Below are 15608 nucleotides of genomic sequence, written 5' to 3' on the forward strand. Positions count from 1 at the left end.
CATGAAGGACTATTGAGACATAAAGGCAAATTAGTGGTGGGTTGTTCTGGAGATCTAAGAGATCAGATCCTATATCAGTTCCACAGCTCAAGTGTTGGTGGTCATTCGGGCATTAATGCCACATTTCAGAGGGTGTCTAGTGTTTTTTGGTGGCCAGGGATAAGACAGCATGTACAGACTTTTGTCGCTTCTTGCCAAGTGTGCCAAGTGAGGAAGCATGAGAATGTGCATGATCCAGGGTTGTTGCAACCCCTACCAGTTCCGGAGCAGGCTTGGACTCATATCTCTATGGATTTTATTGAGAAGTTACCTAAATCAGCCAGCAAAGACACCATCTGGGTGATTGTTGACAGATTCACCAAATATGCTCATTTCATTGCCATTGCTCACCCATTTACAGCCTTTAGTCTTGCTCAATTGTTCCTACAGTCAATCTACAAATTACATAGCTTACCTTATAGTGTCATTTCTGACAGAGACAAGGTATTCACTAGTCAATTTTGGCAACAGTTGTTTAAGGTGTTGGGGATTGAGCAGGGATTAAGCAAAGCCTACCATCCACAAACCGATGGACAAACTGATAGAGTAAATCAATGCTTGGAATCTTATCTCAGGTGTATGTGCAGTGCTAATCCTAAGCAATGGTTCAACTGGCTACCTATGGCAGAGTTATGGTACAATACTTCCTATCACACCTCCCTAGGTACGACTCCATTTCATGCATTATATGGTTTCCATCCTACACCATGGTTTTCTGGCCCTATACCTTACACCAATGTGGAAGGGGTTCAAGATTTGGTCTCCAATCGACAGCAAGCCCAACATCTACTTAAACAGACCCTATTGGCAACTCAATCTCGTATGAAGTATTATGCAGATTCTCATCGTCGTGAGCGCGAATTTAAAGAAGGAGATTGGGTTTACCTCAAGCTTAAACGTTATCACCAACTTTCACTTCACTCCAAGGATGTCTGGAAGTTAAGCCCCAAGTATGCTGGTCAGTTCAAGATTTTAGCTCGTGTTGGTGTTGTTGCCTATCGCTTGGAGTTGCCCGCGTCTTCTCGCATCCACCCAGTTTTCCATGTTTATCTTCTGAAGAAACATGTTGGTCCACTATCTACTGTCACTGCCTCCTTGCCTTCTTTTGATGATGATGGGAAGATTATGTTGCAACTAGTAAAAATTTTGGCCCGTCGCCTTGTCAAGCGAGGATCTTCACCGGCAACCCAACTCTTGGTTCAATGGGCTCACCTTCCCGAGGAAGAGGCCACATGGGACTTCTTTGAGGATTTCAACACACGCTTCCCTGGTGTTGCGACTTGAGGACAAGTCATGTTTGAAGGGGGGGGTATTGTCACGAAGAAATGAAGAAGGAGAAGAAGGCAAATATTAATAAAAGCGTTAACTTGTAAAAGCGTAAAAACGCTTCTTCCTAATTTTGGAATTTAGGATTATATAAATATATGTATTGAACTGACTTGTCGCGCGGTCAATCAAATATTTCACCTAATCCGTGATCACAATTTAATGTAATATAGGGGAAGGGATCGTCTCCACAGGGATTATGTGATTCACTCTTTCGTGTTCTAGTGCAATAAATAAAGGGGGAATTTTCTTTTATTATCTAATGAAAATAAAATAATAAAACAATTAAATAAAGGGGAACTGACTATCAAGGGGATGTCTGGCTCAAGGGATGATGCAGTTATGGCACTTATGTTTTATCATTAATTCAATAAAATTAATTCTTATTAAAGTATCAATAAATTGGTTATAGGTATCAACAGGTTCTGACAACCAATTTTTCCTTACAGTGTAGGTAATTAAGGTACGACCGTTAACTACCCCTAATTAAGCAAATAAACCTAGGTGCGCCCATAAGAATATTGTCTAACCGTATTTTAATCTAGAAAAACCCAATTCAAAACAATTACTACCTAGGAGGAGCAATTAGATTTGATTGTCTAACCCCCGAGAATGAACTATTCAACCCGGTTATCACCTATTCAAGTGCGAATACAATTACGTATATCCTACCTGAATTGACTTTAGATTATCAGACTAATTTAAATATTGGTACCAAAATATTCAATCAATCTAACAATCACAAACGCTATTATCAGAATTAGACAAATATTGATAATAAAAAAGAACTTTTATAAAGAAAATCAAGAATCTCTAAAACAAAAGAACCAAAACATTATCACCCCTCAAACCAGAAAAGTATCTACTCCATATTCAAATAACAAAGAACAAAAGAGAAAGATAAATTCATAGTGGGATGGGGAAATCTTCTCTGTCGATTTGATCCTGCGCGATCTATGAATATGTCAATCTCCTGCGCTTGTGCGTTTCTGCCCTAGCCGTTCTCCCTTTGGCAATAGGCGTGTGTTTTTCTTCTTATTTGATTTTTGCCCTAATTATTTTGTAGATGGGCCTTTGGGCCTTTAATTAATTTTATTTCCTTTTTTCTGCCAATTATGCCAAATTTAATATTTGCCCTCTGCACACAACAAATAAACAATTCGCATATAAATTAGGTAGAATCCAATCAAAATCACTCAAATATCGCATATGATACGAATATAAAACGCATGCGATTTCTAACTATCAATTCTCCCCACACCTAGATCATGCTTGCCCTCAAGCATAAATTCGAAATAAGTCAAAGAAATTGCAGGCAACTCGATATGACAAGAGGATCCAACACAATCAATTCAATCCGAATTTTAACACATCAAGCTAAGTCAACCTCACAAGATAAAGTGTATTCGCACATGCTCTCTGAAGGAATTAAGTGTATAATTGGCTCAACACTCAGGTAGTGCAACAAAAGATTATTCTATAGGCTTGAGTAAAAATCAAATCTCCCTTGCTTAAAATATTCGAATCTAGCATAAAGAATCAAAGGGACTTTCAATAAGGGTTGTAACGGGGCTTATGGTCAGGGTAGGAAAAAAGATATACATGGGCTAAAATATGTCAGAAAAGAACACAATAAGAACATGATGTTAGCACGTGAAGAACAATCGACATAAACAATGAAATCCTTACTCTATTCCCTACTCAAAATTTAATAATGAAATTAAATGAAAATACTTTATTAAGATAATTATTTATTTATGTATTATTTTTTTGTTTCTTTTTTTTTTTTTTTTCGTTCTTTTATATTTCTTTTTTTTTATTTTTTGATTTTTGATTTTTGATTTTTTTTTTTTGGCTTTTGCCTATATATATATATACCTACACTACCCACAGTTATTCTTTCATACTATGACTTATTCGTACCCAAAGTTCGTTTCTAACTAGTGCCGAAGAAATAAAATGCATCACAACATGGACTTAAAGTAATTCTTTCTAACATAGGGTTCAAATCGGAGAAGGCTTAATCAAAAGAAGGGTCTGAGGCTAAAAGACAGATTATTATAAAAGAAAAAATAGTCTAAGAAGGTTCAAATGGGCTAACTAGGGGAATATATTGTGCTGGGTAATAAAGGAAGGCTTAATGGGTTACCTAATGCCCTTATCATTTTCAAAACGCAAGACTCGATAGTTGCAAGTTCAACATGCATAATCACTCAAGTTCTAGGTCATCTAATTGACCACTACAAATCGCACATGAAAGAAATTTCTAAAAGCTTGAATATATGCAATTTATTTTCTAATGTGACTTTTGGAACATAGGCTCAAATTCTCACAGGGTTCAAACGTTGACTTGACTCAACATATCACCAATCAAATGTCATTAGTCATGCCAAACTAACCTATCACACAAATCACCTTTGACTCACTTCAGACTAATCTAAAAAACATGCGAAAAGACAGCAAATCAGGCATAAAAATAGCATACAAATGAAGATTTTGCCCAAAAATCTGCATAACTCTCCCCACACCTAAAGTATGCATTATCCTCAATGTAAAGAAAGCAATAAAAGAAGAGAGAAACTTCCCTGGAGTCCATAGGGGGTGTAGTAGTTGGGAGCTTTGTTAACACCTCTTCATTTGATCGTGATTTTTAGGGAGGCTTGAAGTTCTCCTGAGTCCTGCGAAAAAAACTAACCAACGCAAGCCATTTAGAGGAGTGGATGTGGTGATCAGCGATGACTGAGCAGGGGAGGAAGAAGTCGATACGCCGGAGGTTGGAGGCGGCGACTAAACCAAACAAAACTATCAAAAGTGTTATTAGCAATTAAACAATAAAATAAATAAAATTAAAGAAAGCAATTAAATGATTTGGGTTGTCTCCTAAAAAGCGCTTTTTCTTTATAGTCTTTGAGCTAGACTTCGCATCGCATCAATTCTGAACATCAAAATCGGCAAAGGGTGCCGACTTTATAGGATCAAGTGAGGGTCCCTCGTGGTATAATTTGAAGCGATGTCTATTGGCCACACACTTTTTCTTCGGCTTAGAATTTTGATTCTCCTTATGACATTTTTTCGCTGCCAGCAATGGTGATGCCTTGGGAATCCATCTCCACTTTTCGACAATCTTTTTTCTTTTCTTACTTTCTCCAGTTGGTCTTTTCTCTAACTGTTTTGTCAACACAGTTCTTTGTTTATTCTCATTACCAACTTCACAAGTTTCCTGCACCACAAAATTAATAACATTAATTGCATATAACGATTCAGATTCAACAGGACATTTGACGGGATTAAAAATATTGAAATGAAATTCTTCTCCATCAAACTCCAAGCCGAGTGTGCCATTTTTAACATCTATCTTTGTTCCTGCAGTGCACATAAAAGGTCTTCCTAACAAAAAAGGCGGTGGATTAAAACAATGTGCATCGTGCATATCAAGAATATAAAAATCAACAGGAAAAATTAATTCATTCACTTGAACTAATACATCTTCTATCATACCATCAGGGTAAGCATTGGTTCGATCAGCAAGTTGAATAATAATTCCTGTTTCTTTTAAAGGCCCTAGATTTAAAGAGTTGTATATTGATCGTGACATGACATTAATAGCATCTCCTAAATCTAGCATAGCCTTAGTTATCTCAGTTTTTCCAATTCTACAAGGGATAGAAAATATACCTGGATCACCTGTTTTAGGTGGTACCTTTCTTTTGATAACAACAGAAACGTTCTCACCCGCTATAATATGCTCGTCCCCTTGCAATTTCCTTTTGTTAGTGCACAGTTGTTTCAAAAACTTTGCGTACTTGGGGATTTGGTTAATAGCTTCCAAGAGCGGAATATTAAGTTCCACCTTCTTGAATATTTCCATCATCTCTTTTCGTTTGTTTGCCTTTTGTGGTTTCTTCAACCTGTCAGGAAAATGAGCTGACTTAGTTTCAGTAGGAAGAATAGAGTCAGAAAGTACCTTTTCGTGAAGTTCAGCTTCTTTTTCAATCTCCATCTCAATTTGATCCTCATTTTGTTCCTTTGATATAGGAGGTGGACCTTCCAATTCCTTTCAGCTACGAAGGGTTATAGCACTCGTATTCTTTGGATTAGGCCGGGAGGAACATTCAATCATCGTATCACTGCAGATAGTGATGGCGCTGACATTTGCTGGATTTGGCTCAGGCTGAGCAGGCCACTTTCCTCTTTCACGTAGCTGTCTCACCTCCTCCGACACTTGATTGATCTGACCTTGTAATTTGACGACAGTTGACTTCATCTCTTGCTGGAATTGCAGGGTACTGGTAGCCATAGACTTCACCAAGTCTTCCAAAGATAGACTGGAGTTGCTTATGGGTGCTTGGGGCGGCTGTTTCTCATAGAAACGAGGTTGTTGCATCTGCTGTATAGCTCCGAATGGTTGATGATCATTACCCTGCTGTGCGTTTCCATAACGCAGGTTCGGATGATCTCTCCAGCCTGGATTGTAAGTGTTGGAGTATAGATTGTACACTGGAGGTCTATTCATACCGTAGTTTGCAGTGTTCACATACACTGCACATTCTTCTTGGAGGGTCGGACATGCATCTGTAGGGTGTCCTGCACTTGTGCATATTTCACACGCCTTGACCTGGACACTCGGGTTGGAATTTTCCACGACTATCTTGCGGACGAAGCTCGTCAACTTAGAAAGTTGTTGCTGCATCGATTGGATAGCATGGTCGTTGTTGTTTCCGCTCATATGTCCAACATCTCTTGAACCAAATTGCTGCGTGTTTTCAGCCATCCTCGCAATAAGATCCCAAGCTTGTGCCAACGTCTTATTTACTAAAGCTTCACCACTTGCAGCATCGATAATGTTCCTGTCCATCAACGACAAACCATCATAAAAGTATTGAATCAATAATTGAGGGGGAATTTGATGTTGTGGACATTTAATGATAAGCTTATTGAATCGCTCCCAATATTCATGGAGTGTTTCACCTGATTGTTGCTTGATGCCACATATTTCCTTCCTCAGGATCGCAGCTCTGGAAGCTGGAAAGTACTTCTCCAAAAATTTATTTTTCATGTCGTTCCACGTGTCAATGCTTCCAGGTGGGAGATAGTAGAGCCAATCATTTGCAGCATCTTTAAGTGAGAATGGGAAGGCTCTGAGTTTGATCTGTTCGTCAGTAACACCTGGTGGTTTCATGTTGGAGCACACCACGTCGAACTCTTGCAAGTGTTTGTGAGGTTCTTCACCTGCAAGTCCATGAAAAGAAGGCAGTAAATGGATTAAGCCAGATTTCAGTTCAAAAGCAATAGTGTTATTCAGAGTTGGAAAGTTAATGCATAAGGGCTGCTACGCCAAGTTATGAGCAGCCAACTACCTTAGAGTGCAGATATCCTCAGTCATGACAGTGTCTTGATCACTTTCAAAGTCGCTAGAGCTAGAGATTTTGAGGTGGTTTAAAGATTCTGCCAGCTTCGCAACCTGAGCAGCTTTTCATTGCTTGGCTTCCTTTCGTAGCTTTCGCTCAACTTTCTCAATCTCAAGACTAAATATCAGTTCACCTGTACAAGAAGAACGTGGCATAAACAAGAGGATAAATTTAAATAACACAAAAGACTAAAACAAAGCGCCAATCCCCGGCAACGGCGCCAAAAATTGACCTGTCGCGCGGTCAATTAAATATTTCACCTAATCCGTGATCACAATTTAATGTAATATAGGGAAATGGATCGTCTCCACAGGGACTGTGTGATTCACTCTTTCGTGTTCTAGTGCAGTAAATAAAGGGGGAATTTTCTTTTATTATCTAATGAAAATAAAATAATAAGGCAATTAAATTAAGGGGGAACTGACTATTAAGGGGATGTCTAGCTCAAGGGATGATGCAGTTATGGCACTTGCGTTTTATCATTAATTCAATAAAATTAATTCTTATTAAAGTATCAATAAATTGGTTATAGTTATCAACAAGCTCTGACAACCAATTTTTCCTTACAGTGTAGGTAATTAAGGTACGATCGTTAACTACCCCTAATTAAGCAAATAAACCTAGGTGCGCCCATAAGAATATTGCCTAACCGCATTGTAATTTAGAAAAATCCAATTCAAAAGAATTACTACCTAGGAGGAGCAATTAGATTTGATTGTCTAACCCCCGGGAAGGAACTATTCAACCCGGTTATCACCTATTCAAGTGCGAATACAATTACGGATATCCTACCTGAATTGACTTTAGATTATCAGACTAATTTAAATATTGGTACCAAAATATTCAATCAATCTAACAATCACAAACGCTATTATCAGAATTAGACAAATATTGATAATCAAAAGAACTTTTATAAAGAAAATCAAAAATCTCCAAAACAAAAGAACCAAAACATTATCACCCTTCAAACCAGAAAAGTATCTACTCCATAATTAAATAACAAAGAACAAAAGAGAAAGATAAAGTCATAGTGGGAGGGGAAAATCTTCTCTGTCGATTTGCTCATGCGCGATCTATGAATCTATCAATCTCCTACTACTGTGCGTTTCTGCCCTAGTTGTTATCCCCTTGGCAATAGGCGTGTGTTTTTCTTTTTATTTGATTTTTGCCCTAATTATTTTGTAGATGGACTTTTGGGCCTTTAATTAATTTTATTTCCTTTTTTTTGCCAGTTATGCCAAATTTAATATTTGCCCTCTGCACACAACAAATAAACAATTCGCATATAAATTAGGTAGAATCCAATCAAAATCATTCAAATATCGCATATGATATGAATATAAAACACATGCGATTTTTAACTATCATGAACCAATTTTGGGGATAACGAAAAATCTAACCGAATTACATGTCTTCTTCTTCCCCAATCTCTCTGATCTCTCGCGCGCTCATGCTTGAGACGTGATAATCTCATAAAGTAAAACAGTCAAAATAAAAGGAAGAAGCATAAATAATAATAATAATAATAATAATAATAATAATAATAATAATCTATATATTATATATTTGAAGTCGGTGTGGATCTCACGCGATCAAAACTTTTTTTTTTTGTTTTTCTGATTTTTTAATAAAAATAATTATATGAATTAATATAATTAATAAGTTACCATTAATATTATATATGTATTATTGATATAATTAATAAAATTAAAGCTAATACATATATTTATTAAAATTCAAAATTTATTATTATCATTGTTATTTATTATCTATATATTATATAGATAATTTAATATATTCATTATGTAATCTATTCTATATATTATATATTTGAGATCGGAGTGGGTTCCATACAATCAAAAAAAAATTTTAATTTTTTTATTTTTTAATAGTTTTAAATTAATTTAATATTTTTTTATTTACATTTAAAATTCATAATTAATGGTAGTTATAATTATTTATACTAATTAATCATCATCAATACATTTTAATTAATTATTTTGTATTAATTATATAATGTTAAATTAGTTATAAATAAAATTTATTATTGTACAATACATTAATATATTCTACAAAATGTAGTATAAAAAACTATAATATCAACATTTACATTTATTTTTTGCAATTTCCCCAATTAATAAATTGTGCAAGTATAATTATATTACAATTAATTTGCTAATTTTTATATTACCTCCGTCCGTCCCGCAACAAGATCACTATTTGCTTTTGTACGTAAATTTTTTAATATTGTATTATATTAGTTTAAAAAAGTAAAAAATATATTATGAAGTGGTACCTTATTTTGGGACTGATAAAAATAAAAAATGATCATTCTTATGGATGGAGGAAGTATTATTTATTTATTTATTTATTTACATTAAGTCAATAGAATTCATATTAAAATATTTTTTCTTATTTTTTAATAAAAAAACATATACTAATCTTTCATAATTAAAAAATCATTATTAATAAAGCAATAATCAACACAATGAGATATTTTTGTAAAAAATGATAGAATAATTATGGTTATATTATAAAAATATGCATAGATTTTGAATTTTGTCATAAATTTCATATATTATTTCGGAAATTTATGATTGATATTAATTGTAAACAATTATCGAAGATAACTGCCGGCGGTTACGACGTTTAATTTATGTATGTTGGTGAGCCTATAAAAAATCATCTTCACATCTCATGTTTTTCTCATCAACTAATATAAATCTTTTTTCTCAATCATTCATTCTATATATTTATAACACGACTCTCCTCCGTGTTCAAGCATCCCGACACAACTCTTTTTTTCTCAGTTTAGTTCGTCGGAGTTTCAAAATATTAGAGTGTCACCTAATATAAAGATGAACATCTTTTTATCGTTAACTTATAAACTATAGGTATTGTTAGAATGTATTCATTTTATAGGTCGAAATTTTATCCTCGAATCAACGTAAATTATCGAATATTTCGATGATTATTTTTTGATTATTTTGAAATATAACTTATATAAATCTTATAAAAATTTGAATTTTCCTCTGGTAATATGCTTATCCAAAAGACAAATGTATTTTGAACGATATTATTATTATTATTATTATTATTATTATTATTATTATTATTATTATTATTATTTTCTATAGTGTGAAAAAATATATTTTATTAATTGAATGTTTATAGTATATTTCGTATCTTATATTTGTGTGTATTTGTTGGTGTTTGATTGTGTGTATTACTTTTGTAATAGTAATTAATAATTTTATATTTTAATATTCCACTTTTATATATGATGTGCCCAGTTTTTATTTTTTATTTTTTATTTTTCGTTAAAATTACAAATTCTATTTAAAAATTGAAAAAAAAATAATTGAAATTATATATAGAAATTTAATTAGTAAAGAGAAATTACAAAAATTAAATAAAATAATGTAAATATTATTATCTATATATTAATTTAATATTTTCTTAATTCTAATTTAAATATGTAATTAGTGATAATTATGTTTGTACTTAATAATCTTTTAATTTTTAAAAATTATTTACCAATTTTAAAATTAATTTAATAATTTTTAATTCTTATTTAAAAAATTAATAATAATTACATTCGTAATTAACACAACTCAATACTATAAATGTCTACAAAAATGTCATATTCAAATTTTATTTTCACATATCACAAACTTTATCTATGAAATAGTATCTAATTATTCAATTGACGTATCATAATTTTTAATTTACAATAACAGTTATCCCAATATATATATCACCGATATGAATAATATTTATATATAATAATTTTTTTGTTCCCCTAATTATTATTTTTCTACTTTATTTATGATTTATATTTGTTTGATTTTATATTTATTATAATAGATTTATGGGGTTTAAATGAATTTTATACATATTTATTACAATATTTTATTTATCTATATAGCATACAATGTTTTTTAATAATAAACTTTTATTAATATTTATAATTAATAAAACTATAAATAACCAAATTTATAATATATTTTTTTTTAAAATTAAAATTTTGATATAAATTTTATAATATTGTATAAAGTATAGAATATTTCTTTAATTTTTTATTAAATTATTTATTTTAGTTTAAAAAATATAGATACTATTTTATATATTTATATATTCAAATAAATATTATATGACTTTTGAGTAATTCGTACAAATTTATTCGATTAAATTTTAAATTATTACAATTAAAAAACAACAATTATTTCAAATATGAATAAATTGTTAAATATAAATGCATATTTTGAATCTCATAACAAGTATTTATTATTTTAGTTTTTAGATATTTTTTTCTTTAATTATGAATTATGATTGAAATTAGTTTTAAATAAGATTAATTTTGATTTTTTTGATAAAATGACATAAGTTTTATAAGTTTTAAATTAGAATTTTATGTTGATTATATAATAATTTTTTATGTTCCATTAATTATTATTTTCGTATTTTATTTATGATATATATTGATTTATGTATATATTTGTTTAATGTTAAATATAATGACGTAAAAGACAAATATAAATATATTAGTGGACGGAGAAAGCATGATATATATATATATATACATATTAATAGTAACAATTGTAGTAAATAAAAATTAATAGTTAAATAAGAAGAATTTCTTTCTTTTTTTTATAAAAATTATATAGAATAAATTTAACGAAAATAAAATATATTAAAAAAATTGATAGATAAAAATAAAATATAGAAAATCGTGCATCGCACGAGTTTCCCACTAATAATAATAATAATAATAATAATAATAATAATAATAATAATAGTATCAAAACAAAATAATAATAATAATACTCCTTCGGTCCCACTTATCAATGTTGTCATTTTTGTCCGTTCCACATCTCATATGTCATTTTTTTTTAAAAAAAATGATTATCCATCTTAATTTTATTTTAAATTTTCTAATTTAAATTTTTTTTAATTTAAATTAAATTAATTAGTTATATTAATTTTAATTTATAATAATTTATATTATATGATAATTATTTTTATTAATATATTTTCATTTATTTAGTAATTATACTTATTCTAAAATTACGGTGAGAGTTGACACAATCCCTTTTTTATGCCCATTTTTTCAGCGTCTACCTCCCTTCATCATCAGCCACGTAACTCCACTATCTTGATTATAACCGTTTCGATTTGGGCCAAATGCGTTGGCAGCTTTCTGACCAACTACCATTTTTATCCCAAAATAAATAATTTTTGGGAAAAAATTGGATATAATAAAATCGAATTGTTATAATTAAAATATATATATATATTATTAATATAAATGTATCTTTCTACTAACTTTTTTTTTTAATTTTTTTAATATTTTATAAATTATATTTTAAATGTTAAATTATTTGGTCAAATTGAGAATATATTTATTAAATTATATTTTTTCCGTTTTAAACACTATGCAACATTTCTGTTTGATACTAGAATTTAGGTGGAGAGTATTAAGAATGGTAATTTGAGATAATTTGGATATTAAGTGATATGATTGGATATATAAATGATTATTTATTTTTTTGTTTGAGTGATGTGATGTGACAAAGTGAAGTGTATATTAATATATGTATATAAATAATATTAATTTTTTCTAAATTTAGAAATATTGCAATAAGTTTGGAACAACAAAAGAAAAGAAAATGTTGCGGGGTGTTTGAGACGGAGGAAGTATATATTAATTATATTTTTAATTTTAATTTTAATTTAGTTAGAGCTATAAATAATATATAATTTAACTTCAAATAAATTATAATCTAAGATTTATTTTAAAATTTTATAAATATATTTGAACATATTAAATTATCTAGTACAATTAAAATTTATATTTTTAAATTTTGATATCGCAATTATATTTTTTAAGTTTAGTTTAAATATAAAATTTACCTGTTTAATGTTTTAGTTTAAAATATTTATTGATGTAAAATATGAATAATTGTATAATTTGTATTTAATATTAACTTTATTTGAAATAATAAAAGAAAAATTATATACATTGAGCATTGTGTCATGAAAAAATTATATTGAGAAAAGAAACTTATATAGTATATAAATTACAAATTAAAACATAATTATATTTATTTGTTGTTATTATTATTAAAGATATAAATTAGCAATTTATGTTTTAATTTGCTATAAATTACAATAATAATAATAATAATAATAATAATAATTTAAAAAAAAATAATTACTCTATTCGCTCTATCAATTTATATTAGTGTTTTTTTTTCTTTTTTCCGTCAACTATGTCACTTTTTATAAAAACAAAATTATAAAAAAAAATTAAATATTAAATAATTCAAATTAATCTATTTAGAGTGTGTTTGTTGTTTATTTTATTTTCGAAGTGTTTTCTTATGTTACTTATAAGAAAATGTGTCGGTAGTAAAATAAATAATATTCTATATTAATTATTGATTTTTTTAATAGATAGACAATATATAGTTTGTATAAATATATGTTTAAATTATATATTTTTTTATAATATTATCGTAAACTATGTCAAAAATTATTTGTTGGTTCTAGTGGGTATAGATTTGGGTTTTGGATTAAGAGAAATTTAATTGAAATAATTATTTTATATGATATAAATATATATTGAAATAATAATTTGAATGGAAAATAAAACTTTAGTATAATAAAAGTATAAAAAAATAAATATTTACTTTGATTTTTTTTGTGAAAATAATTTTTTGAATAGCAGAAAACTAACAAAAACTTACAAACATATTTTTACTCATAATTATTTTAATAATTCTATTTTTAAATTACATCCAATTATAATTGATAAAAATAAGTATGATCTGAAAATCAGACTCAAGCATAATACGAAGAATTAGACTTAGGTCAAGAACAAGAAAATTTTGAATGCAGTTAGTTGGAGGATTTTGTGTTTGAATTTTGAATGACAATTTTTTTTTTAAAAAAAAATAAATTAAATAATTGTTTGATTTGATTTTTAAAAAATATTTATGTGATATTTTTAATTTAAAAATGATTTATAATATAATATAAAAATAAAAAAATTGATTTGATATTTGTTTTTAAAAAAATTGGTAACAGCAAAAATTTTTGGAGAAAAATTCGACAAATACAAAAAAAATTAGTTTATATTTTAAAAAATTACATAATAAGTTACTATAAATCATTTAAATTAAAAAAAAAAAGGTTTTAGTATTGTTACATATAATTACACCAATATTTTGTAAATGTATAAATATTATTTGTATCAAAATTAATTAATATTTATTTCATCCATAAAATAATAAATAAATAAAAATATAGCTGATTTTAGTATTATTACATATAATTACACCAATAATTCATAAATATACAAAAAATATTTGTATCAAAAAAATAAATTAATGTGTATTTCATCCATAAAATAATAAATAAACAAAAATATAGCAGCTTTAGTATTGTTACATATATTATATCAATAATTTGTAAGTTAAATTATGTAAAAATTATTTGCGTAAAAATTAATTAATATATATTTCATTCGTAAAATATTAAATAAATAAAAACTATTTATACATCAACTAAACTAATCAATTAATTTTTTAATATAAATTTTCTTAATAATCGTAAAAAAAAAAAATAAAATAGCATTATAAGATGAGGAGGAGGTTTTAAATTGTACACCAAAAACAGGCCCCTTTTATTTATTATTTTAATTTAAATTTAGTATCCAATTTTATTATTTGGAACATTTTACGCTGATAATTTGCTACAGTAAAACTATTTTCCTAAAAAACAGTACACTCTCTATCCTGTAATTTATTCTGGCAAAAAGATTGAGAAAAGAAAACTTTAATTGTAAAATTAAAAGGAATATAAGGTTGTATTTGGTATAGAAAAATAAGACCAGAGAACTGGAAATTGTATCATTTTTTTTTTGTTTGAGTCAGAGAAATGGAATTTGAGAAAAAAAATCATTTCTATTTCTTTGTTTTCATTTCTCTCCCATACGCAGAGAAATGGAGAGAAATGATCTTGCAAAATATATATTTTTTTAATTTTTAAAATTTGTTTATACTATTTAATTTTTATAATTTTTTAAAATTATATTATTTTAATTTTACAAAAAAAAACTTAATTTATTTTTAAAATATTTAATTTTTACGATATTTTAAGAAATTGTACTAAAATATATCTTAAAAAACATAAAAAAAATTACAAAAAAGATTTTTCATGAATTTTCATTTGATAAAACTCTCTTTTTATCGGATTAATCATTTTTTTTATTTAATCATTCATATATCTGCATTTTTGTTTTAGATTTCTCAAATGAATTCTTTGTTTTATCAAACAAGAGAATTAATTCTCATTCTCTACTCAATTCTATTTCTCTCTGATTGTATTCTCTACTCTCATTTGTGTGCAATTCCATTATCAGTACCAAATGCCCCCTAAGAGTATTTCACAATTTTCATTAATGAATTATTTTGATTGATAGTATATACTCCCTCCGTCCTACATATCGCGTCTACTACATTGTAGACACGGTATTTTAAAAGGGGTGTAATTAGTAGATAATTAATAATGTATTAGTGAAAATAATTATTCGATAATATGAATAATTATAAATTAAGATTAAGATAACTAATTAGTTTAATTAAAATTTTAAAAAAAAAATTAAAAAGTTTAAAATCAGATTAAAGTGTGTATTCATTTTCCAAAAAGAAAAGTGACATGGCATGTGGGACGGACAGAAACAACAATATGAACATGGTATGTGGGACGAAGATAGTAATATTTAATTTAATAATGGTGACAATATTATTATTATTATATATTAAAATATGA

General features: G+C 28.2%; 1 protein-coding gene and 1 non-coding gene across 2 annotated transcripts; one reads left to right on the forward strand and one right to left on the reverse strand.

Annotated features, from left to right (window-relative positions):
* Positions 1-5422: 5422 nt before the first annotated feature.
* On the reverse strand, positions 5423-11988 carry LOC127264717 (uncharacterized). Its single transcript, XM_051294219.1, has 2 exons — positions 11895-11988; positions 5423-6594 (listed from the first exon to the last, which is right to left on the reverse strand). The coding sequence occupies exons 1-2, from the start codon at positions 11986-11988 to the stop codon at positions 5423-5425; spliced, it is 1266 nt and encodes a 421-aa protein (XP_051150176.1).
* On the forward strand, positions 6267-6373 carry LOC127265120 (small nucleolar RNA R71). The gene has a single exon (XR_007841913.1). It is a non-coding gene; the product is annotated as a small nucleolar RNA R71 (small nucleolar RNA).
* Positions 11989-15608: the final 3620 nt, after the last annotated feature.

This window comes from Andrographis paniculata, unplaced genomic scaffold (assembly GCF_009805555.1).
Source record: "Andrographis paniculata isolate CXL003 unplaced genomic scaffold, ASM980555v1 Contig71END, whole genome shotgun sequence".
NCBI classification, from domain to species: Eukaryota; Viridiplantae; Streptophyta; class Magnoliopsida; order Lamiales; family Acanthaceae; genus Andrographis; species Andrographis paniculata.